This window comes from Rhea pennata, chromosome 11 (genome assembly GCF_028389875.1).
Source record: "Rhea pennata isolate bPtePen1 chromosome 11, bPtePen1.pri, whole genome shotgun sequence".
NCBI lineage: Eukaryota > Metazoa > Chordata > Aves > Rheiformes > Rheidae > Rhea > Rhea pennata.
Genome location: NC_084673.1, coordinates 19,930,425 through 19,956,523, shown reverse-complemented (window position 1 = coordinate 19,956,523; position 26,099 = coordinate 19,930,425). Strand labels below are relative to the sequence as shown.

The following is a 26,099-nucleotide window of genomic DNA, read 5'->3' as shown; positions in this document are numbered from 1 at the left end:
TGATTTATGGTTCAGGATGACACGTGCTCTTTTACATATGACAGAATACCAGCTATTGAACATGCTGTCCATCATTTTTACAGTATCTGTAGGATTTCTATGCCAACCAGGCTGTAAATACAATTGCAGCCAATAAATTTTGGTCAGTGTTTTGCAGAGTACGAAGGAGGAGAAGCATTCATTCCGTACAGAGTCTCTAGAACTCTAATCGTTTCCCCCTACTTAAACATGAGATCCACCATGTTCAGTACTGTTGTTCAGAGGCAGTCCAGCAATTTCTGCAGTAGACTATCAACACTGCATCTTAGAATGGAAAGTCTTCTGCTTGCATGGCTATGTCAGAACAGGTAACCAGGAGCCAGCTGTAGGTTTGGTCCTAGGCTATTAGTAAGCCAAGACATGATATTAGTCTAGAGATGTCAAGCTGTTCTCTCTTACAGATATGAGGTAAGTGTTTTTTAACTGCCATGCAAGCCAGTCTGTCACCTTAATAGACACAGATTATAGCATGGAGATGGTGCTAAGCAGGAGCTATGTTCTGCGTACTGGGGTTTGAATCATGCTCAGGGACAGCTGTTAACAGCAAGGATCTTATTAATGTTGTTCTTGAGGAGTGGACAGTACTTTTGCTGCAAGGTGATCTTTTTTGCCTTTACAAAATACATGGTACCAAATATATCCTGATAGATACAACCTATCTGTTAGGCTTAAGCTGCACAACAGAACAAATCCAGAGCAGACCAAATACACAGGTCATCTTTCTCCACATTAAGTTCTACAATATTATGATTATGGCTTCACAAACATTTCTACATGGAGAGATTTCTGGTGTCCCTTTCCAGTTTATCTTTGACTTAATCTGGAAAGCTGAGCAATGCCTCCTCTTAAATTACTCTTGTAAGATTTTGTATGTTATTTTGGCTCTTTGAGTCAGTAGCACTGTTTATTTTTAAGTAAACCACAAATTTCTTGGTGTTCCCTGGTGCAGGATGACATTTGAGGATTGGTGTAAAAATTTCACTGATGTGGATATCTGCCGGATAGTGAATACCTCCTACTTCAGTATCCACAAGACCTGGGAGAAGGAAATGATGTGTGGAGCTTGGACAAAGAACTCAGAGCCCCTGCTAAATCGTTCTGGTGGATGCTTTGATAACAGAGAGACCTTCCTGCAAAACCCCCAGGTGGGAATTTCTATACTTTGCACAGTATTAAAATGTATCCACTTTTAATTAGGCTTCTGAAGTATCCACTTTATTTAGGAGTCAGCAATGACTACTTGATAGAAATACCGTTGCAAGTGTCTGTTTTCTGGGAGTATGTTGGTTCACTGCATGTTTCGGTGACTTCTGTGAAACTTTTCAGAAGAGTATAGACATTTATTTAAAACTGATCATGTTTAGGACTGATGAGTCAGGGACATATGGGGTGAGTGATGTCCTGCCTGGACTTCGTTTAGTTTCCCAGTTGTAGAAAAACAGCAGGTTGCTTTTCTGCTGACAGAAATCCGTTCACTTAACATCCTTAAACAACAGGAGGATTTGGTCTGCTCTGATCAGTTAGCATCCCTTTGTTCTAATCTAAGTTTCAGAAAGTATCCAGTTTGTGCCCCAAGCTGACCCTCTCATCAGTATTATAGAACTTGCCTTGTCTCATCCTAGCTGGTAGCTTTTGAGCTATTTGGGTTATCTGCTCATCCGTTCTTCGTCCACTTCATCCTCCCCGTCAGTATCGTACATTTTCAGCCCAGTGTATGCAAATTTAGGCGTAAAACTGCCATTAGTGTCAATGATTTTTGGGCACTTACTGTTTTAGATATTACTTAGAACAAATGAAATAGGCCTTTCTACTCTTTTATAACTCCCTACATACTTTACATTGTTAAAGATGTTCCTGTGTGTGCTTTTCTGGACTTGTATGGGAGATTTCTGTCAGTACCCTTCAATTTTCCTTGCAGGATACTAGGGAACTATAGCCTTTGCTATTCAGAGTAGAAGTGTTCTGAAACTCAGCTTATCCTATCCTTTAGATGTAGACAGAGAAGCAGTTCTTCACTGCTCCATCTTATGCCAGTGCCCCCTTTTCAAAGGGTGATTTATTCAGATGTCCCTCTGTATGATTTTGGATATATTCCAAGTGTTTGTATGGGTCTTATTTGTAAGTGTTTAGCTACCATAGAGAATAAAATACATAGCTGTTATGGTCAAGTACAATGTGTGGTGCGGTGGAAGTTCTTTTTATTCCAGTTTTATCTCAAGGCTGGTCGATTAAAAGAGATACTGTTCTTAATAGCAGTACTGGAACATATTTATGTTAGGTTAGGGCTGTTAAAAATTACTGTGGCATGTGCTGCCATATTCTAGAGATAATCTCTGCCTGATCTTCTGAAATCAACTACCTGACTCTGAGGCCTCCTGTGAAGTTTATCTGTTCAGAGAGGAATTGTGACACTTTCAGTTCCGTTAAAATATAAAATCCACAAAAATTTATGCCAACTATAAATGTATTCCCACAAACTCTCACTGTTTTCCAGGTCGTTACCCATTAAGACAGTTGAAATGTCATTCAGATCAAAGGTCTTAAGTCACATGTGTTTCATCAGATGAGATGCTGGAGCTCTCACAGTTCCCTTTCCGCAGCTACATGTGCCCTGGGACACCCCAGGCTATCTGACAAAGTAACACTGCCTGTGGTGTAACAGGGACAAGAATTTGAATGTGCCCCAATATGTGTTACTGTATATTCATGTGTCTCTTTTTAGGCTCTCTTTGCAGAGGCCCTTTACAGTCCTTAGGCGATGTGCTACAGTGTTAGTACAACACACAAGTAAAGGCACAAAGAAGCATTGATTTTTGTACCAAGAAAGAACCAGCCCAGAACAGCAGGCAGTAGTTGTATAGGAGGTTGATCTGGCCTGTAAATACTGGGAATAACTAATGAAGCTCAGAGGCTTGGGAAGGAATTGATTTTCTTTGCAATACTGCTGTGCCTCTGCAGCTCTTCCATAGGTTGGTATTTTCTCCCTGTGTGCATGACCCTATCTGAGTGGGTGAGGGTCAGGGATGAGAAATGGAATGATGCCTTATTCTGCAGAGCTCTAACCACAGAGGGATGTGTAGTCATTACAGGGGAGCGTTCTGCAACAGTAACATAGGCAATCTCAGTATCCCCCTCAGAGCAAAGCTCAGTGGGAATTTGCTTTTCAGCAGCTTTTGGAGAAGCAAGGAGGAGGGAGTTGAACTCCTGATGATGATCCTCTCTATGCTAGTCAGAGGTTTGTGGTTTTGCTTTAACTGGGATGTGTGATGCATATAGTAGTCAGCTGGACAGCACTGCAGTTTTATGCTGTTATACATTTGCCTTGTTTTAGAGGTCTGTAAGGATGGAGAATACAACATCTGCCTAAACTTTGTAAAATAGCACCCTCTTCCCCTGCACTCATTCCTACGATTTAGATTTGCTCTCTGGATGCAAAGAAGAAACAAAATTTAAAGGAGTCTCTAAGTGAAAGAATTTGAGTGTTAAATTTTTGCCATACAGGGAAGCACCCATCTGATGTTTTTGTCTATTGAAAGCCTTTGTATTTACCAAGTAACTGGTCTGATAGTGATATTTTAATAATGCAGGCAATTCAAATCTGATTTTTTGGGATGGAATTGCTGTCTAAACTTGAAATAGTTTGCTTTGATTGGTCTTAAATCCAAGTCAATTCAAATTGACTTTAAACAGTTTGGATAAAAGGTTTGCATGTTAAAGGTGCAGAAGTCCTCTTTAGCCCTTTTCACCTGGATATTCCTAAGATGCTCAGGAAAACCAAGAAAGATCAAAGCTGGCATTCCTGTCATTCTTATATTAAATAGAAATTGTAGGCATAGAACAATTTTTTTTTAACTAACATTCAGAAGATTTCTTCATTTGCAGATCATGTGTAAAGATGATGTTCAAAGTTCACAGGCCCTGTTTAGATATTGAAGTTAAAAAAAAAATCCAAAGTGATCAAATTACCCCATCTGGAGTCTGTTGGTTTAATTTTTGTTTTTTTAATCTCTCTCCTGATTTATATAAATCTAAACACAACGTAATTTTTCATCTGCTTTTTGAGCAGATACTCTCTTCTGCTGCCTCAACAGTTATTTTGTAATACTGTCTCCTGCTGTCCTCTGGGTGAATTACGTGTTTCAGTATTTCTGATACTTCTAGTTTAAAGACTCTTATTATTAGCATTAATTTTCATCTTTGAATTTCTGAGAATGTCTTTCATATGCAGAACTCTCCTCCCACCCACAAATGACTTTTGGGGTATCTCCCTTGGATGTATGTGTTTCTTTGGTGATGGCTTTATATTCGTATCCTAAGGCATTTTTAACAGCTGCTCCTCCTCTCTCTTGTGCTAGTACGTCTTTGATGTTAAGAAGACGGAGGACAAAGTGTTGGTCTCGTTACAACAGGAGGATCGCCGCAGGTACAAGAAAGAGGGGAAAGGAGAGAGCATCCCCATTGGCTTTGAAATACTCAAGGTAGGCAGCCATCTGCACTCCTGGTTTGGAGCCTGCCCAACAGCCCTGCTGCATCCTGCCTGCGACAACTCTGGCAGAGAGGGGCACAAGTCTCCAAGTAGGATCTGTCTCTCTGCTCAACAGGAGCTTTGTGTGCATATTACATTCAGCCACGAGAGCTGTTGTTAGACAGTCTATTTGAACTAAATTCAATTTAGTTCCATTCAAATTCCAGTTGAACAAATGTAGCATAAGTTATTTTTCATTATTGTAAAAGAATTTTAAATACTTTTCCTTTCCCAAGCTTGGAAGAGAGAGTTTTTTTTTTCCATAAAAAACATTAATGCTTGAAATTTGGAGGTTTTACTTGGTTTTTCATTTGCTCTTTCCCCCTCTCACTGGATTTTCTCTGTTCCTGCTTCCATTTCACTGGCTAGTACAGCCAAATGAGTTTGAAAAGTTTTCTGTTCTTCTTTTGTGACTTAAAAACCAGAAGAGTCAGGAGTGTTTTCAAAAGCTGGAATAGTGAGAAGGAAATGAACAAATGTGAAAAGGAAGCAAAAGGATCCCAAACAATAATTTAATTGCAGTCCCAGGACAAACTGGCTAAGCTGATTAAAATAAAACCACAAGAACCAAGAGAAAAGGAAGGGGAAAGCAGGAGAAAGCTGTGGATCTGCTTTTCCACTGGTGATCAGGATTATTTTATCATCTGTTGTGACAGCTGGTGAGGCTATGGCCCCACCAAAAGTGATGAGTCTATGTAAGTGAGTCTATGGCCCTGCCCCCCAAAACAGTAAATTATAGTGCCATATAGAGCTACTGACATTTGCATCACACCTACACATTTGACAATCACCTGTTAACCAGATACATTGAAAAGCAACATTATGGAAAGTGACATAATTTGTCTATACCTTGTTCGTGGCTAGTCAAAATATCTAATTAATTGAAAGGCCTCAAAAAGAAAATCACACTTTCAGAAAAGTGTCAGTGCTCTTTTATTTCTGTGTAACATTTTCTGTTTCAGAAGTGGTGTAGCCTGCCAAATGCATTAACATGATTAAGGGCCTTTGGAAGACCACGGCATAAATTATCTGAAGAGAAACGAGAATTACCAGAAAAGAATGTAGGGCTGTATTTGCCCCAGGAGTTGCTGAAGAAAACAGTTTGTATTCTAACTGTGCTATTGCAAACATCAGATCCCAGAAAAGCATGTTAATAGTTGAGCACAGCTTCAAGGCTTAAAACAAAACATAAATAGTTACTCTGTGGTGTTTGTATTCAGGAGATGGCAATGAAAATACAGCTGTGGGCATCTATTTGGATGCTCTGGATTGCTGTTAGACACTCTCACATCTTCACTTTTGGGTGCTGGAAAAGGGAGGAAGATGAATTTCTATCTCATCGAGGGTGGCAGTGTGGCTTAGTGGATGGAGTCCTTGGAGCGTATGTGCATGTCTGAAGGACTTTTATGTTCCTAACTCTGCTGTGCAGTATTATAACTCTGTGAGTGGGTGCATGTCTTTGCCAGGTCTTCTCTCCCTCCCCCCCCCCACTCCTCCTTAGGAGTATACATGTGTATATCAATGCAGAGAGTGCGGAACAGCGCTGCTTGGGAGGCAGTACGGGCTAGGGCTTTCAGCACTGGCTTGACCATCAAGACCATATCTCTGCCCCATCTTCAGCAGGTGAACTGTGCCAAACCATTTGCCTTTACCAAATGTTGTCTCTTCTGCTCATAAAAAGCTGTGAGATCTGCAGGGAAACTGTTTTACCTGCTAAGCCTCACCTCTGATATCCCTCGTTGCATCAATTCCTCTACTGCTCTGTGGCTGTAGGTGGAGGATAACAGAAGCTACCGGCTACACAAGTTGACTGTGCAGGAGAGAGTGGCCACATCTATGTACATCAACACACGCACTGTGTTCTTGAAGAGGGTCCTTAAGCAAGGCCGCTACGTTCTTATCCCAACTACATACCATCCTGGCATCATTACAAAGTTTATCCTGAGACTCTTCACAGATGTGCCATCAGAACTCAGGTACTTGGAACATTTAGCTGTGGGGGATCTTCCCTTGCCCATATTGGCTGCATCTCCTTGGAAGGGGTTGCTGTCAAATTTCCTTGGCTTGCTAGCACACCTCACTCCAGAATTAAGCCTTGAGATAGTCATGGTCACCTCCAAGAACCTCCAGATGGCTCACTAGGGTTTGTGCATGATAAGGACACATTTATTTAGGGACCTAGGAGCAGACAACTGAGTTTGGGTCATTTGACCCTTTAGTCAAGCTCTTGTAGTTGCCTCCGGTTATGGATCTGAACTCCTCGAGCACTGATGTTTGCAGGTACAGTTGATGCTGTTTACTTCTCTGACTATCTCCCTTGATATCTGTGAGTGTAAAACTAGTGCCCAGTAAAATTGGACTGAGTTCTTGTCTTGCTTTTATACTATTTTCCATAGTTTAAAGTTTTCTGTGTTACTATTATGCAGGGGATGACGCAGGTTTGGTTTGGTCTGGTTTGCTTTTATTTCCTTAAGTATGTCATTCCTGTACCAAAAACTTCCAAGATGGCAGGAAGGGAGAGAGTATAAATCTGATGTTTTGTAAGGGCCTAGCTTCCACTACTATTGATTAATTGTTTGCTTGGCTTTCATCACTTCAATTCTTTGCCTTGATTTTTCAGAGAGCTGAAGGCAGATAAGCCCAAAATGACATGCTGGAGTCTTCTTTGTGGCTATCCACGTAGAGTCACCCAAATCAAAATTCACTCTGCAGAAGGCTTACAGAAGCAGGACAGATCAGGTGGTAAGTTTAAAGCAAACTGGAAGGGTGGAAAGGGCTTTTAAGTCCTCTAAAGCTGGGCTGAGTTAATATGCAAGCAGTCTGAAGTTACCCAAACAAGTTGAAGGTTTGTGGGATTTTTTTGCAGCACTTTGTACAATCTGCTCAATAGAAGAGATGAGATGAATATGATGATGCAAAAGAGCAAGAGTAATGTGTCATCTGTGCTGGTCCAGATGGGCAGTAGCAGCTAGACCCTCCTGAAAAGCTATTTGTGGTGATTAGTAAGAAATTCACCTCTCAGGGTTACCTGTTTTCTAAATGGAAAATGTCCAGGGAGACAGATGAATAGCACACACTCATGCAATATATTACCCTTACCTCAGCAATGTCATTCAGAGCACTTTGCTCTTCAGGTAAGAAATTGCTGTATTCAAACAACTATTTTCAACTGAGTAGACTGAGGCAGGGAGAGGTTAAAAGACTTGCACGGGACTATGTGTCTACATGTCAAATGAAATCAAATGAATTTAGTGTAAGAACACTAAAATGTCTTTTAGTTCCTGATGGTGGCAATTAATTAAGAAACTTGTCCAGCTGTTGTCATTTGCATCCTCCTTTTTTATGCCTGCTCTCCATCTGTCATCCTTTACTTCCCATGGCCGGTGGAATAGAAATAGGCAGTCACATCCCACATCTCTGGTAAGGAGAAAGCAAAAGAGCAGAGACACTTTGGTGAACTTGGAACAGGAAACTAAGGAGACTACTGAAATATCTGCTGCCTTTGCTCCAGATAGCTTTTCAGTGCTCTTTAGATTAAGATGCAGGACTCAGCTGTATTAACTCCTGGCAGTAGAGAAGTCATTAGACTTAGACTTATAATGCAGTTCATCTTCAGTCTCATGAAACAGCTGCAAAATATCTCTCACAAGCTGGTTACAGTCCCCCTTTTGTAGTTATTCCTGGTACCCACAGCATGGTGACTGAAAGTACTTTTCACTGTATGGGGCACTTTCTGTTAACTATGGTAGTCTCTTCAGGGAACAGGAATGTTGGAGGGAAGATATGTAGGAAATTGTTTCAGTTCATTTTTCTTGGCACTTTTCTTTAACAACAGTGACCACTTAGATCTCAAACAAGTAGAATGGCTCCATGTTCTCAGAAAGGCAGGGTGGATGGGTGAGTCTGAAGGGGCAACTCGTGACAAGAATAGCAGAGCAGTGATTTGAAAAGAGGCAGTATGTTCTTGATCTTACGCTGTGAAGGTTATTTTTATTTTATGTTTTTTGTTCCCCTTTTAAATTCCATAAACGTTATCCTCTCACATTCCCTGCAGCAAAACAATAAAAGCCAGTTCTCCACCCTTAGTGTTTCACAATCCTTACACAATTGCAGTCATGACAAAATCCTTCAAAACAGTTAGTTGCCTGCTGCCGCCAAAGAACAGGCTCCAACTCAGAAAGTGTTGTGGGATTTGGTGTGTTGTGATGCAGACCATCAGGAATCTACAAATGGGACTTAAAATCAATGAGTAATAGAGATTCCTCCTTTAGCTTAGCCCAAAATACCTTAAGGACACCCATGCTAATGTGACATATTCAGGTTGAATAGCAAATTTCTCCATTCTGAGCACTTGGTGTTTAGCTGACAATTACCCTGAAAAAAATGAAGATACTCTATTGTGGGAAGAGCTTTATACAGGAAACAGACACACAGATTTTCTGTTTAAAGCTAAGCAAAATTTCTGCTTGAAATTTTGTCTGCTGAAAAATGCAGATTTGAGTCAAATTGTAAAGTAATACTGTTTATGAATTTGCATTGGATTTATCTAGTGGCTGATGAAATATTTAGAAAAATCAGTCTAATTGTCAATGTCAATTTGTTTCTGAAGTGCTTTCATTTTTGTTTGTGAAACAATGTGTCATTTTTAAATTTCTTAAAAACATAAAGGGATTTGAACACGAACCCTAAATGAATCTTATTGATTGACTTTGAAGAAAACTTGACCAGGAAAGTTAAAGTATTTTCCTTTTGGGTTGACCTAAAGCTTTTACTAAAAAGCTTTAATCTCTTTTAGCTTGTAGTCCCAAATCTTATTTATTCAGAGAGCAATAGAGGAAAGCTGACTTATCTCACTCCAGTAGCTTCACTATTATCTTGAATTCTCCTGTGAAATCCCTATTTGATTTTTTGGGTTTTTTTAATTAGCATTTCTTTTCCTTTTCCTAGATGTATCTCCAACTCAGAGGACAAGGTCAGAGATTTTCTTGGAGAATGCTAAGAAAATCTTGAGATGCATCAAGTAGGGAGAGTTGGATATATGTTTTTTAAAAAAATACGTGAAGTCAAATGTGCACTGCTGACATTTGTGCTACAGAATCAAATCAAGCTGTGCAATGACAAGGATAACGCCCATGAAGTGGCACTCTGCCTTCAGAGGGTACCTCAGTGGGATGTTTGGCCAAGCTCCTGATTGATGCTACAGTCCGTTTTTGCTAACAAAAAGCTGGATGTGGCACTTGTTTCCCACCTTTTGTTTTTTGAGTAGATTAAAAGGCCTGCTATAAAAATTTCCTGAAGCACGCTATATGATTGGGCCATAAATGTACATCAGAAATCAATGTGTACAGGGACATTAAATATCCCATATTTAGGTGTTGTTCCTTAATACTATTGTAAAAGAATGCAGCTCGTTGTCGTTGTCTCCTCTCTGGCTTCTCTGGATCCACATCAGGAACCTCTCCCACGTTTATCTCAAGGAGAAATAGGTGCTAGATGTTTGGAAAGACTGATTTCTGTGTGGGTATCAAACCAGCTTTCTCAGAAGTGAATTTAGACCTCAAAGTTCCATGGGCAGTTACCAGAATACCTACCTTACCTGCTGCTCACCCAGCATTTATTGGTGTGAACTAAACTTACAAGTCAACAGCAGTCTCCAGTCTGATCAATACTGTGAGAAGAGAGAAGAGGCTACCCAGCAATACCCATATGGAGTGACAAATAGAGGTTTCCTCTTAGGTTAGGCAGAGTCAATATGTTTATTCAAGGAGAAAATACGTAGATTAAGTAACTGTTTTCTCATGCTGCTTAGAAGAGGGCTTCACCCATGGGTATGGCGTACATCTTCTGGTATGGCGTTTGATGGGAGCTTGTCTTCCATATGAGCTGCTAGGTCTGGTTATTCCCGTTGCATTTCACAGGAATTTTCTGACTCTGAGTTCATTTATCCTTCACTTGCTGATCTGCAATGTCTCAGCTCTTGAGCCAAGCTGCTACTTTTCTTATTCTTGGTCTCTGTCGTGCATCAGCTGAATACCCTGTTGTCTAGCCACCTACCTGGTTTTGTTGAGGGCATCAATATCATCCTTTAGTGTAGTGTGAAACTGGTGATAAAGAAGGAGAATGTGATTGTTTCTGAGGCTTCTGAGAACTGAAACACCTCACTATATCTCTCTGACAAAATCTGTCTTGAAAGCACTGGCTGTGGTATCTCCAAACTCTGACACTGGAGTGTACACTTGTAGAAGGGAAGATTGTCCTACAAAGAGAGCCTGAACAGAGATACAATTTTTGATACTCCTTAAGCTTAGATGGGAGGGAGTTTAAACCTGACTGCACTGTTCATCACATAAGCCCATCACTGCTATCTGAGAGGTGTGCTTAGCACAGATTTCAGAGCAACTAAAAAAAAAAAAAAAAAAAAAAAAGGAAAGAAAAAAAAAGAAAAGGCAAGGGAGAGAGGGAAGAAAATGAAGATTGCCTAGCAATTGCAGGCAGCCTGGCACTCATGGTCTGGTTGTCATCAGGACCCTGCTGCCTTCCAGAAGAAGGTAGTTTAATCTCTATTTTAAATGTTTATTTGAAAGCTCCTCTTTGCTGTTGTCTTTAATCCATTGTCCTATCTGGAAAAAAGAATGGATGGTTTGCTGGTGACAAGGTTAATGGATGAGTCTAGCTGCCCACACGCAATGTTATCTGTATATCGGTGGCTTCTCTTGGAAGTCCCTCTTTCTGAGTTAGCTTGTTCTGAGGTTGATCCAGCTATGCGAGCCAAGTATGGTGGAAGATTTGCAAGGACACAGAAGTGCTATACTCTTGGAGTTTTTCCTCTCTCCATCTCCCAAGTCTTTTCTAAAAATTGCTCTCACTACTGGCTGTCACACTTTTCCTAACAGCTTATCTTTCAGATTAAACCATTTTTTTGCATTTTTAAGATCTTTCCACTGAAACTTTATGTTGAATTCACTTGTTTAATTGCCTTTTGCAGCCTCTTCTTCAAACTAGGTGTTGTGATACCTGGCACATGACGTAGCTGGTAAGCTGAATATATGGTATCTTTAATGGCAGTTGCCCTGGGAGAAGTCTGGGAAACGGAAGGAAAGGAGAGGGCAAAAAGCAGCTTGTAAATAGACAGAGCATGAGAAGGGAAGTGGAGAGGAAATGGTGGAGGAGGATTTGCTCATGCTACTTTGAATATTCCCACTTACTATTATTTGAATTGCAGGAGTAGTTTAGAGGCATCACATAGGCTAGCACTCAACTGCAAAAGGCAAAACAGTCTACTCTGTTGTAATTGTCAGGGCAGTTCATATGTCTCAGCACTGTATCTGCTCTGTTTGGCCCATTTCTTTTTCCACTGATTGGATTTGCCATAACTCTCAATATACCAGTGAGAGTGGGTGAGTCTAGCTGGAGAAGATCCTCAGGAATGTCTCCAAGAACCTTTTCTCAAGAATCTTCTCTAGAAAATATTTTTGATTTTCTACAGTACCAAAAGATGTGAATATTAGATCCTTAGCTCAATTCTCCCCCAAAAACATAAATAAAAAAGCCTTAGACTACTGTGCATAGATTTCTTTAAGCCTTAGAAACATTAGCACAACTATCATTACTGTTCTTTGGCCTTCACTGATTTCAACTTTCTTCTTGGCAATATTCTGTCCTTCAACTCCCCAGTGCAACAGCATGACCATAAGATCAAGATGAAACGCCTGTTTATACAGGACATGGTGCTCAAGGCATAGCTTGAGTCATTTGTGGCTGAGAACTGAACCTTGTTGTTCTTCCACTGCCAAAGCAGCAACACCTGGTGTTCGTTCTCAGCTTATGGTCAGGGCTAAGGTTCTGATTTTCCATGTTAGTAGCCCTTCCTAGGTTGTCTTTGTACAGGTGTGAATAAACCAGACAGAGCTGCAAAGAACTGAGCTGACTGCAGCTGAGAGTGTCTCTTGTCTCACACCGCATATGCAGCTCTCCCATTTCCTTTGCTTCTGGAGGAAAGGGAGAGCTCCCTGGAGCTGGGCGATGGTCCTGCTAACATAACTGACCCTTCTGCAATGCCATCATGAAATCTTGCTGTGTGGATACCTTTCATCTTCCTCCTGAATCTTTCGGTTTTTTTTCTCCCTCTTTTTGAGAATTTGAATCTCTTTCTTTCCAATACTAGCCTTTCTTTTCTTTGACTCAGCAAGCCTCCTTCATCATCTGCTCCTTGGTCCAAAAGATATGTTTGTTGACACTGAAAGCTGTGTGTCTTTCCCCCACCCCTTCTTATGCCCTGTATCTCTTGATTACTGTTAATGATCGGATGTTGCTTTGGTGTTTGCCTAAGGCCAAAGTAGTTGACACTATTACATGCAAGACCCCATTTTACTCAGATCCGTTTTCCAAATCTCTCTGCAAAGGGAGGAGCTCTTCCATCACTTATCACACAGCATGGCGCAGCCTCCTGCCCCAGAGCTAAATCCACACATTCAGTGACACAGAAAGTAATGTCTACCAGAAAAGCCAATTGCTACCTGCTACAGAAAGTGTGATACGTTGTCAGGGTAACAAGCTTATTTAGTGTCTGGCCAGGTCTAATCACAGTGCAGCAGATGGAAAAATCTGTTTCTTTCTCATAAGTGGAAGTGGCTCCTTCTGCTTTGGATGTAGCTGTTATGGGATTTGTTTGTGTAAAATGTTGGTATCCAATCCTGGAGCTGAGTGAGGTGTTTGAGGAAAATCTTATCACGTATGAATTGTTAAAAAATGAAAGCTGCCTTAAAATTATGCTATCTTATGGCTGTCATCCAGTTGTGACATTTTCAAGTAGATCATGACAAAATATATATAAGCAATGGTCGCTGGAGTCTGACTTAGGCAGATTCAGTGGACTTCTTAAAAATCCTTATATTAAAAAGTAGAGAGAACTCTCTTTACTAGGGATGCTGCCATTGACAATAGGAATGGACAGAAATAGCTGAGTTGAAATATAAAAAAAATGATACTGCCTGTGTTTAATTAAAAGTTACTTATAAAATGGAATGGTCCATTCCATTCAAGATGAAGGCAGGTGTTCCCAAAATGGCCTCACAACTTTGCTGTGGAAAGAAACCTTCAACATTTGTCATGAACTGAAAATATTCAATCTGAAAACAGCAAAACTTTTCTAGAATGTTGAATCAGTGTGTACAAAGCATTTAATTTGTTTATGATTAAAGTGTAATCTAAAATACAAACTAGGACCTGTAATGGATACAAGTGTGTTATGATAATATAAACTTTAAAATGGCGTTAACCAAAATGAAAGAATCAAGGTAATTGTCTCATGTTCATGGGAATGAGGTGAGAAACTGGTGAGGATTTGCTTTGACAGTTTCCCACAGAAAATGTTATTGAAACCTACGTGTTCCTATAAAATGTTTTACATTTTGGCAGTATTTTATTTTCTGGCTTTCAGATGCTTCTGCCTGTTGAAAATTACCATCCTAACCGTTAATACTCATATCAGAATGCATTCTCCAACTCAGAAGTCTAACGCTGAGCCCTGAGGTGTGCCTTCAGTGATCCAAAAGCAGTTCTGTTCCTTTCCAGCCTGTCTTCTGTAGGAATTGGGGATGATGAATTCTTTTGACCTTCCATTCTGAGCTGAGAACTACCTGATAACATACACACAGAGACGCATTTTGGCTTTTGAGACTCGAGCAGTGTCAGGAATGTAGTGTTTCACTTTGAAGTCTTTCTGTTGCATAAGCCAGGAGAATGTATTGCAAGAGGACCTGAGATGGTGACACCCATCAAAGCATGGAGAGAGGCCTCATGGCGGCCTTTTGAGCAGTATTAGATATTGCCATTAGCTCAAGTCCTGGGTATTCATGGCATTAGGGTGTGATCTGCATCTTTTCCATAATCTCCTTGGCACCAAAGTGCCCTGTGGGTGTGAAGTTTGCTGCAGAGATTTCCATTATTTCCTGCAAAGTGCCTTGAGGGCCTTTTAGGTGCAAACAGGCATAGCCCTGTACAGATTATGCATGCGTAGTGAGTGCCATGTCCATGGGCAGGGCTGGGATCAAGCTGGTTTCACAGCAAACAGTGCTCGGCTTCCACCGTTGAGCAACCAGCTGGCAGTAGCAAGAGTGAGATATTTCACCTCTGGGAGCCTCTGGGGAGCTGCTGGTGGATATGCAGTGGCCCAGTGCCCTGTTCCGGTATTCCCTGTTCTGGTTCTCAGCAGTGGCCCTGCCGGGAACACAAGGGGGTTGTCCCCGCTGGGTTTCCCTGCTGCCATTCCGTCTCCTAACACCTGTGCTGCTGACTGTGTTTTAGGAGCAGATCCCTATGTGCTTATCAAGTGTGAGAACCAACAAGTGCGCTCTGCTGTTCAGCAAGATACTACCAATGCCATCTTTGACACGCAAGTGATTTTCTACAGAAAGAACATTGATGCTCCCATCGTTGTCCAGGTGAGATGAGCTGTGCTGGGTGGGCTGTCAGAGACAGGTAGCAGAACACAATACATCCCTGGTCTAAATGACTAACACATAGTAACTCTTCCTTCACAAGACTGATAGCCAGGATAAAAGTGTGAGAATTACTGTTCCCTTTACTGGGCTATGGCTGAAGCTGTTAGACTGCCCTACTGATTATCTGCTCCAGGTCTTTTCCACAGAATAGCAAGTGATGACACTTAGGGATAAGAAAGTTTATTCCATCTCTAGGCTTTGAAGGAATTTCCAGAATTACCTTTTGCCTTGTTTGCTACCTGAGAAAACAGAGACAAAGAAAAACCAAGTGTTGCCCCGAATCAGTCCTTGAAATGAAATCAAAGTTAAGGCTACTACTGAGTAGATTTTGACCAAGGAAATCAAAGAAAACTTTGAGCGAGTGGGATGGCATTTCAGTTTGATACCCAAAGTTATTTAGCATAAGACAAGTATAAGAACTATGTCATCTTCATCAGTGTGAGAAGATATTACAGTGAACCTCTGAATTGGTTCATTGTGGCTCATAAGTGCCAGAAATTGAAGTGGTTTTATAGCACTGTGTGGTAGGAAGAATTACATTTCTGACTGTTCACTACATAATGCAATACCAGGAACTTCTGTGCCATAATATTTCTCTGAACTAATAGTATAGCTTACAAATATGATACCAGCATTATCCTCCAAACAGATCACATGAATTGTGTGTTATGTTATGAATTAGAGGGAGCTGATAAAATAGCTGTTGGAGGGCAGTCTGTCTCTTTGCCCTGTGCAGGATTTACCTACTGTCTAATCCATAGCAAAGATTGGATTTACAGGTGGGACCTCACTGCTCCTCACTCTCGTGTGCAACTCGAACGCTTTCACTTTTCCAGAATAATTGAAGGTTAGATACTAACGAGCTTCACAGACCAAACAATCAAAGACTTGACATGTGACACTAGCAGCAGAAAACTCCAAACACATTTCACTTGACACTGCTGTATTCCCCCATCCCTGAGCAGTGAGGAAGGACATATCTAAGGACTCCAGAGCCCCTGCTGTCCCTGGCCGTGGCAGAGGGGGCCTGGCTCTAACACAGCCAGAGGAAAAACACTGAAAATACTGCAAAGGTGAGTGCATATCCTGTGTGAAGCAGGCAGAGTGGCACAGACAGGCTGATTGCATATAGGTTTTTACTACTGATGAGCTCATACAGGTAATTTTTATTCCTCTTCTAGGCAGAGTGTGACCTAGAAAGCAAAAAGCTGCATTTACCTCCTTATTTGCATAGTGTATGCCAATGAGCATGCAAATCTAGAATCCCCCTATGGGCTCAGGACAATTAGCCGCATTTAGATGTGTGCCCCCTCCTCTCTGCCATTGCCAGGGGTTAATGGGAGTGACCCTCCTCTGCCACAGCCCTTTCAAGTGGAGTGTGAAAGAGAAGTGCTGCTTCAGCTGCAGTTATTTCTGCTCTCTTGTCTCTAGGTCTGGAACAGCAATGTCTTGTGTGACCAGTTCCTTGGACAGGCGCTGCTGGCAGCTTCACCTGCTGACCCCAGAGAACAGCAGACTCTGCAGCTCCAAGGGAGAGGCAGCCGAGAAGCAGACGAGGTGCCAGGTCGCATCACCATCAAGGTTTTTTCCAGCGATGACCTCGTGGAGCTATGAATACCAAAGCCCTGCAGAGCCAGACAGAGCTGTCACCTCGCAGCAGAGGGGCTTGTCTGTGCTTTCTGTGTGAATGACTTGGGAGCAAAGGTTGCATATAATCATAATCACTTTAAAAAAGAAAAAGTAACTCTCCATGTTATCGTGGATAATGGGGAAGAGAGATTTGGGGGTGGGAAACACACACACACACACATATATATATATCCATATACACACAAACATATGTGCAGCTGATACAGCAAACAGTAGAAGATGGGCCAAACTAAATGTCAGCAGCTAAGCTCGTTAAAACATGACCATCTTGCATAGCTCGCGACACGGAAGCTGGAAGCATGTGTGTTGACTGTTCTTGCAGGTTCCCCACACACAGTTATAATTTCTCAACAGCAGGAGTGGAGGCAGGCAGGATGGATGCATCTCCAGGGTGACGTACCAGCAGGCTGGTGGGGTGGAGGGCACGTGGTGGACTTGCGTGGCTCGGTCTTTGTCTGCTGCTGGACTGCATCGGTGAGGGAGATTTCTTTGAGATTTGACAGGAATTTCTCTTCCATATATTTTTAGAACCATTTTGAGGAATTTCACTGTTATTGCTACAGATCAGATGTTTCTATGCCTCAGCTAAAATGTCATTACCTAAGTAGTTCAGTTATTCATAATCACAAAACTAGGTACGCCGTGGCAACATAAAAATAGCGCTGGCTCTTGCAGTCCCTATTTGAACACAACAGCCAGTGAGAGCTTTGCCCATGTAACTGATCTCAGATTGACTTTCAGATTATTGTATTCCCTAACCCAAGCTGATGACTCAAGTTGGTATCTCTGGCTGGAGGAAAGGCACCTCAGTTCAGCTGTGGCTTTGCCCAGAGGACAGACTCGGTGATGGGAGCCCCATTGCCAAGGAGGCTTTCTTTAATCAGCTTGATGCTCAAATGCAATAACGCTCCCTTTGGCTCATTGATTGGTAGCACCAGACTGAAAGAGGACATAGCCACCTCATGACAGGGGTGGATTTGTAAAGCAAAGATGCTGTGCCTTGGTTTTCTGTCTCCAAGTTTTGCATTAGTTTACAGCTGATAGAGCAGAAGTGCTCAATGAAGTTTAACTTGGATGTGATGCAGGACAGGCATTGTTTCAGATTTCCTTCAAGGCAGGATTCAGATAAAAACTTCCTTATAACTTTTGCACATAACCCAGCGGAAGGATTTTCTCATAGCAGATGTTTCTGTGTTGTCAAGCTGTAGTGGTTGTGGTAGTGTAAGAGGCTTACAGTGTTCGATCCCTCAGACATGGTGTTTTCCAAGTTACACGTTCTGATTTTGAGAGTGAAGCTAGGAGCTGACCATTTTGACCATTCTTTCATTTAGACAGAAAAGTTTGATTTCTTTGTACCTATACCATCTCAGCCATTTTATGCATTTTTATAGTCTATAAAATGGCCCTTGGTAGAATTGATGTTTTCACAAAAGATTTTGAAGTTTTCTTAGGGCTTCGGAAGCACTGAATCTGAGGGAGAAAAATGATTTCCTGACACTTTGAGGCCGGAATGCAAGGCTATGAACACTGTACTGCCATCAGGTTAGCTGGGTGTGCTGAGTACGCAGATCTGGCTCTCTGTTAAAGAGCTTGGGCTTGAGCCTCCTTTGCATGGAGAGCCTTCGTCAGATGTGAACGACACGCAGCTGGCAGCCCCACAGGCAAATGTAATTTTGTTCTCTGTATACTCATGGCATCAGAGTTGCTAACTCTGAGATAAAATTGTAAAGTGCATTTAAAAAGAAAAAAAAAAAAAAAAAAAGGTTTCTCATACGATCTGGAGCTTGAGCAAGCCATGCAGGGAACTGTCTAGGCTGCCGTATCCCAGCAAGGAGACCAGGGTGCCTCGCTTTGCCCACGCACTGCACAAGCTGCGGGACGGTGGGGCGTGCGGGAGAGCGTGCCGAGGCTGAGCGGAGATGGGCATGTTGCGTAGCCCCCTTCTCGGACAGGCCTCTCTCCAGGGGCTCGTCCTCGTGCGGTGGGGCTGGCTGGACCAGCTGATGGATTCGGGTCAGCGTTTAGCCTGAAGACGGTCACGGCCAGCGGGAGCGAGCAGCCAGCCCAGCTGGGCCGCTTCCCCGCTGACAAGCGCCATGGCCCGCGGGAGGCCCGAGGCATGCACCCCCCTGCCGCAGCGTTCTCCGGCGCACAAAGCCGTCGCGCCTCGCCGCTGCGAGCGTCCCCTGGCTGGTTTTTATTTAGGCTGTCATAGTTACGTGGGTTGGATCTGTCGCCCCGGTTCGCTCCCCGCAGTGTGGGGCCGGCGGGCCCTCGGGGCGGCTGCTGCGCCGGTGCTGCTGCGGTGAGGAAAGGGAGCACCGTTCTGTGCTCCCTAGCCTTGCACCCTCTCCAGCTTTCTGTGCCCCTCCCCGTTGTCTGCTGCCCAGGCACCGAGCAAGGCTCCACGCTCGGACTCTCCCTGTCTCTGGGCTCTACAGCAGCAGCTTTTTAGGAGTCATTTGTGTTAACTGGGCATCTCAGCCATGGCCCTAGCAGGTAAAGGAGGAGATGGTAGGGGTCATGCCAAGCACAGGGAACCCGATCTGGCCAGCAGAGATCATGTGGCACAGCTAGGACACAGTTCTGGTCTCTCTTCACTGCCTTAATCATCCATTTTTCTCGTAGGTCTTCATTTGCGTCCTGCAGCTGAGGGAAACAGCAGCAGTGTCTTAGAGGATAAGGTGACTACCCGTCTTTTATGGCATAATCCGGACCTGTTATCCAGCCCTATTCTCCCCAGTTTTGGCTGTTCATTCCAGCAAAGCCCAGGTTTTCTCCTCACTTTTGCATTCCCAGTCCCATTGCCTGTCACAGATCTCCCTTCTCCCTCTACCAGGGTGGGCTCCAAGAAGCCAAATGACTCCTCCTGGTCGGTCTTAGGCTGTCACTGATTTGCTCCTCTGGCGCACCCGGCCCTCACTTTTGGTGGGCATAATAGCGTGTGTTGTGCTCGGCGGATTCAATCTAATGTGGTCAGGGCTGGGAGAGATGCCCTGCAGGATGGCTGCAGGGTAGACAAGCTGCCTCCCGTAGTGCCAGCTATTGACTGGGGACCAGGGTGAGGGCAGAGGATGTTTCTCAAATCTTAATGGTGCCCTAGGCTCTGGCAAGCATTTGCGCTCTGAGAATTATGTTCTCATCTCCTGCAGCTTCTGGGGAAAACAGCTGGCTCTTCACCAGTGCCACGTCAGCATTGCTCATACTGACTGTAATGTAACTACACCAATTTAAAAAAGGCCAAAAGTCTTGTTTACTCCAAAGAAGTCAGTATTAAGTGTGATATGGCACTGTCCTAGGAGGCACAGCATGCAGCTTTGTTGTTCTCCTGCCCGTCCCTGGACCGCGGCCCTTGCAAGGGTTCAGAATGGGGAAAATGCTGTGCTGCAGAAAGGGTCCAGCAGTTGACTTTGGTCTTCAGCTGCTGCTGGCTCCTCCCCAGAAAGTGTGCAAACCTCCTGAGCAGCTAAGGGACATCTCGTCTCATGGGGTGGCAACACTGTGGCAGTGGAGCAGCGTGGGTAGTGCGCATGGTGGTGGTGCTAATCCCCTGAAGAGCTGTTGTGTGGTCCATAGAGCTTTGGTGGTTGCTGCTGCTGTGGTTTTGTTTGTTTTTAGCAGTGAAACTGCTGGAAAGGTTGTATAGGCAGGTCCTTCCTGGGCTTTTCTTGCATGCTTGGGGGAGGGGGGGAGGGGGGGAGGGGGTCTGGTGAGCCCAGGTGCCACAGCCATGCACTTGCTTTTCCAGCTGTGTTGGCCACAGGGGACAATGCAGCTTGGTGGGAGCGCGAGCGAGGAAGCAGGCCTATAGCTGCGTAGACAGGGTCTGCAGCACCCAGCTGTGACAGCACGTGCCACGGCAGGGCTGCAGGAGGCAGTGGAGCCCGGCATGCAGGTAGGTGCCAGCCTCAACTGGGCTGCGACAAGGTGTCTCACTGTGGGAGCAGACAGTCCCCCTCCTGTTGGGACGTTAACCCACGAGGGAGCCATGCGCAGCAGCGTGCAGTCACCGGCTTGGCATGGCCAGAGCCCCCAATTCCGGCCCTTCTCTGCTGTGAGCAAATACCAGCGACCTCCTCTAAGACAGAGTCGTTAGTAGGCAGCAACACGGCCACGCAGGCAGTACGGCAGGGTGCAATGGACTTGGAGACAAGCCGGCGCCGGCGCTCAGGCTGTCCGCGTACCTTTAGTTCGGTTCTCTGCTGAGCAGTCAGCTGGGCAATCTTACCCCAGCCTTCTGTGAGCAGCAGTACGAAAGCAGGTGACTAGTGTTCAATAAGCAGCTTAAAGATTTAGGAGGCACCAGTAAGGGCAGGAAGTGCAGCTAATCTCCATCTCTGTAATTTACCATATTCATCTGGCGATGCATGGGGTTTTGCTAAATATGGAGCAACATGGACAAAACCCCTCAAAAATCACTGTGCTCAGTGGATTTTTTTTTCCCAACTGAGGAGCAGTGAAAAGGAGTCAGGCTCCTCTGCAGAAGCAAGATAGCAGGAGCTCCTGCAACAAAGGACAAACGAGGGCTCAGCAGGTGAGTCCTGCTTCGGTGGCCTTGGACACCATACTCCAGTGGCAGAGGTCAAAGCTAAAAGCATCCATAGCCAGGCAGATGACGTCTTTCTGGCTCTGCAGATGATCCAAGGTAGTGTATTTTCAGCCAAGCCTGACACTATTTTGTCACACAGCACCAGCACATCCTATAGGAAAAACAACTGCACTCACACAGTCCATTGGTATTTATAACTTTTATTTGCAATACTTTAGATCCAAGTTTCAAACTGCAATATTTTTACACTCAAGACACAGTCATGCACAATCCATATTTCAATTTTCTATTGCTTCAACCACAATTTAAAATAACTTAATATTGGAAACAAAACCCAAAATCTTAAAAAAAAAAAAAAAAAAAAAAAAGGATGCTGAGGTCAGTAAGATGGATCCATGCCATCAGCACATTTACAAAGTAAATAACTTAGTCCTCTTTTAAAAAGAAGATCATAATTACCTCTTAATCCAAAGTTACAGAAGAATTTCACTACACATTTTTTATCTTTTTTCTTTTTCTTTTTTCTTTTTGCTTTTTTTTTTTAAACAGATAACACGTCCTAAAAAAGGAATGTACAGCAAAAATGAGATACATTTCTGATAAACAATGAGAACATAGGCTCCTCCTCTGTTTATTTTGTGTGGATACCCTGAAGAAAGAAATCTAGCAGCCACCAGTGTAGGTGTAAGCTAGTTGCTTCAGCCTAAACTGGAGTTTGGAGTTGGTTAGAGCCCGATCCAGTTCAGAGTTGCAGGATTCTTTTGCAGATCTTTCTCCCCGAAACGCGGGCCAGTGGCTGCAGGCAGAGCGGCGGCAGCGCAGCGCCCCGGCATGCACCGCGGCCGCTCCCGCGTGCTCACGGACTTCTGCACCTACCCAGGGAGTCGGGTTTGCTCTTCCCCAGGGGCTGGGGGGCTGGGGGGGGATGCAGGACTTTGCTCCTGGTTCCTACCACTAGCAGCTCGCTCCCCTGCGAGGCAGGGAGCCGGGACGGGCGGGAGTTGCACCTGACGAGCCAACGGGCTTTTTCTTGGTGATGTGCTACAGTGACTTAGCAGCGCTGCTTAATACTAATAGAAATAGCGTGACAAAAAAAGCAATTGCCTGGGTGTATCTTTAGCTCAAAGGTCAAAAATCTCTGCAGACACAGACATGAGATGCGCACGTTTCAAATTTGCTATGTTGACCCACTTCTGACCCAGAGAGCATTGCACTCCAGAGAGTGGAGAAAAAAATAATGATGGGAAACCTCCTGCCACCCGCTCAGGCAGCGAGCGCTGCCCTCGGCCCCGCGTGCTGGGCACCACCCGCAGCAGCGCCTGCCTCCGATCCCTACGGCTGCCGCGGGGCTCAGCAAGCGAAACACAGCGCGCTCGCAAGAGCGTGGTGCCGGCCCGGGAGCCCTCGGCGCCGTCGCGTCCCGGCCTCGCGCGCTGTGCGCACAACGCAGGTGGTTACTCATGCTCCGGGCCGAGCGTTCGGATTTGAACCGCTGCTGCACGCGGGCAGCTCGGAGAGCAGGGACCTGAGGCGCTCGAGCGCGTTCTCACAGCCAGGGACACGGTCTCGGGTAGCAGCAGAAGGAGGAGAACGCTCACACAAGCAGCGCGAGACGGAGCAGGACCGGGAAAGGCAGCACCCACTGCAATTTCTCTATTTAGAAATACTATTTCAGCTGTTCCAAGCCCGAGGAAGATGAGAAGGACAGCGGCGAGAGGACACGCAAGCAGTACTCGTGCTCGGCTCGTTCATGCCCTCCCTCAGAGCTGTGACCAGCCGGGCCCGGCCATGCTCCCGCAGCAGAACCCGCTCGCGGGCCACGAGGCCCCGGTGCGCAGGCCACGAGCAGCCGCGAGCCGGCAGCTGCTCACCGACAGCACGAAGCACCTGCCCACTGCGAAAACCGATGCATGGGCGGCTGGGAAGCAGTCCAGTTTCCTCAGGGCCCTCCGCTCCCAAGGTTATTAAAAATGTATTACTTTTCCAGGGCAAGGGGCGCTGGCGCCCTGCGGAGGCCGCCCGGCACGGGCGGGCAGCTCGCAGCTCAGGCTCAGCAAGCGCAGCCGGAGAAGGGCACGAGCCCGCGCGCTCGAGGGCAGGCACAGGACAGGCCGCTGGCCTGCAGGTGCCAGAGAAGCCTTGAGTAAGTTCCCTTGAAACCCAGAGGGGCTCCTTTACCTGCTTCCTAAAAACCGCTCGCTAAAACTAGGGCTAGCTACCGGCCCGAGCGCCAGTCGAAACGGAGGCTGAGTGCGCTAACCGGCACCTCGGCTCCGTCTTTCCCGGGAGGCGCCCCGAGCCCCGGAGCCATGTTCGGTCGCGCGCTCGGGCCCCGCGACGTTTCTTACACGGCCAAAGGGCCGGGGCAGGCGGGGAGGGCGCGGGGACAGGGCTGGCGCTGCCCTTCCCGCGGGGACGCGACGGGCTTCCTCTTCGGGGGCAGACGCGGGGAGAGCCCGAGGGAGCCGCGGAGGCGCCGCCGCCCTCCCCGAGCCCCAGCACAACCAGCCGCTCGGCGAGACGGCGGTGAGCCGCACCTCCCAGCAAGGAGCGCGAGCGCAGCCGGAGGCCGAGGGCGCCGGCGGGGCTGCCCGCCTGCCTGCGCGTCTCCGGGCGCAGCAGGGGCTCGGCACCGCTGTACCCCCCCCCCCCCCCCCCCATAAACAACCTGCTCCGCGCTGCTCACGCTTCCCGGCCTTCACCGCGGCCGTGCTGCCGTCTCCGAACACGGGAAAACCTCAGCTCGCTGACAGGCCGCTTCCACACACGTCATGGCAGGGACGGGACTCGGAGGCAAGCGCTGGCTAGGTGGGTTTGGGGGTTTTTGTTTTTAACTGTTTAATAAATTTAAAAATAAAATAGAAAAAAACACAGTTAACCAATCTTTTAAAACTTTGGAATGAATGTGTTTGTTTGAAATGTATACAACATTTACCTATGCATTTGGCAACAGAAACAGCCTATTCCTAATTAATACTTCCAAAAATATATGCAACTAATTGTTTAACCCGGGATAGCGCACAAAAAAAAAAAAAAAAAAAAAAAAATCCCGAGACAGTTCCAGAGATTTTATAGTAATGGTTGCACCTTCTTCCTTTCTGCAAGGGCAGTGCCTATCCTAACATGCTGCTATTTGAGCCTGTAAATAACATACAAGACTTGTCTCGCCCAGGACTGATCCCAGGACTGATTTTTCACATTAATGTTCCTCTTCCCCATTTCCCTTCAAATTCAGGAGGAGATAAAGGCAGCTGCCACCTGCCAGGAGCTAGTGACTGAGACTTCAGTGCCAGCGACTGTCCCAAGCTAAGAGCAACAGGGATGCGACAGGTTTTTTTTCTTTTTTTTTTTTCTACTGGTTGTAAAACAGCTGGTCCCAGTTGGTCCAGCTGGGCAATTACAGTCCCTGTTAAAAACAGCCATGGGCAGCGATTACTTCTGTCGGATCCTTTTCAACATTTAAAAAAAAAAAAAAAAAAAGATTTTTTTTTAAAGGAAAAAAAAAAATCTGTTTTTGCAGATGCAAGAAAAATAAATATGCTATTTAATAAAATAAAAATTAAGGCCTCTTTTTAAAGCAGCTATGTTTAAAAAAAGCCAGTGCCAACAATATTTTGCATGCTGCAGCATACACTACTCAGAAAAAAAAAAAAAAGATGCTTCTACTTGATTTCCTATCTTTCATCTCTGTTTAATTTCAGGAAGTTCTTTTGAAAAGCAGAGACAGGAAAAGTGCTGAAATCTTTAACAGCTACAGAAAACAAACAGGGGAAAACAATAAATCAAAAGTGTGATCTGGCAGCATAAGCGTTTCTATCGTATGTCCAGCAAACATGTGCCACAAGAAAGTGCTTTCCTTTTGAAGGACGGCTGTCTGTTCCTTTGAGGGCAGGAGAAAATAAAAGCTATGCTGGCAAACAGAAACTGCCACTTGTTTCTTTACTTCTCACATGGAATACAAACACATTTCACTCAGATTAACGCTTTACAAATCGAGGACAGCCCTTCTCTCGTCCGCATCCCTGCTGCTTTTCCCCTCGGGAGAGACCATCTCCCCGCTGCTCCCTTGCGCTGATGGAGAAAAACGCGGCCTCACAAAAGAAACGGGATTTTTGTCCTATTCGGGCATCAGGGAATCAAACCCGATCTGCTCGCCGGGCAATCAGGAAGGTTAATTCCCGCGTAGCTGCGGTAACTCACCGAGTGGCTGCCGCAGCCCCTGGGCCGGACAGGGAGCGCGGGGACGAGGCAGCGGCAGCAGCGCCGAGCCCGAGCCGATGACCTCGTGCAGGAACAGCCCAAGCATCCTTCATCCGTAGCAGCAAAACACGAAGGTCTGTTAGTACCTTAAAGGCTGGCGCAGCCTGTTGCAGGCTCAGGCCTGGACATAAAGGTCTAGACCAGACCTTTGGGTGTTGGTGGGTGTTTTTTAGGTTAAAACGGCCACAACCCAACTGCTGTTTTGAAGGCCTTTGTTTTTTTTCTTAGTTGTTCTACCAGAATACAGAAACAAATATTCTGTACAAATGCTTTTTCTGAGTGAAGCCACGCTACATCTCTTTCAAAAAAGAGCAAAAAGGCCCCAGCAGCACAGCCGACCCTCTCTGCTCCCCTGCGGAGCGCCTCGGCCCTTCCCGGGATCCACTCTCCCAGCAGCTCGCGGCTCCCAGGGGAGCAGAAAGGCGGCTGGTTTTACGGCTCTGAGATGTTTCTGCCATCGACTCTGCGTTTTGCACCTTTGCTCTCGCTCGGCGTCTAAGTTTCCAGAGCTGTTTGCTGCAGGGGCTGAGGCAGAGCTGAAGCCAGGAAGCCTCCTCTCGCCGGCGGGACCCGG

At 45.2% G+C, this 26,099-nt stretch overlaps 1 protein-coding gene across 5 annotated transcripts in view; it reads left to right on the top strand.

Annotated features, from left to right (window-relative positions):
* CAPN6 (calpain 6) overlaps window positions 1–25,189 on the top strand; it is a 78,439-nt gene extending 53,250 nt beyond the window's left edge. For 4 of the 5 annotated variants that reach the window (XM_062584433.1, XM_062584435.1, XM_062584434.1 and 1 more), the window contains 6 exons: window positions 989–1,184; window positions 4,395–4,517; window positions 6,338–6,540; window positions 7,185–7,306; window positions 14,870–15,006; window positions 16,498–25,189. In XM_062584433.1, the coding sequence (XP_062440417.1) occupies window positions 989–1,184; window positions 4,395–4,517; window positions 6,338–6,540; window positions 7,185–7,306; window positions 14,870–15,006; window positions 16,498–16,680 (964 nt within the window). In that variant the 3' untranslated portion in view covers window positions 16,681–25,189. The remainder of the gene's footprint in view (window positions 1–988; window positions 1,185–4,394; window positions 4,518–6,337; window positions 6,541–7,184; window positions 7,307–14,869; window positions 15,007–16,497) is intronic. The other variant, XR_009959554.1, reaches the window with a different exon arrangement.
* The last annotated feature ends 910 nt before the right edge of the window (window positions 25,190–26,099 follow it).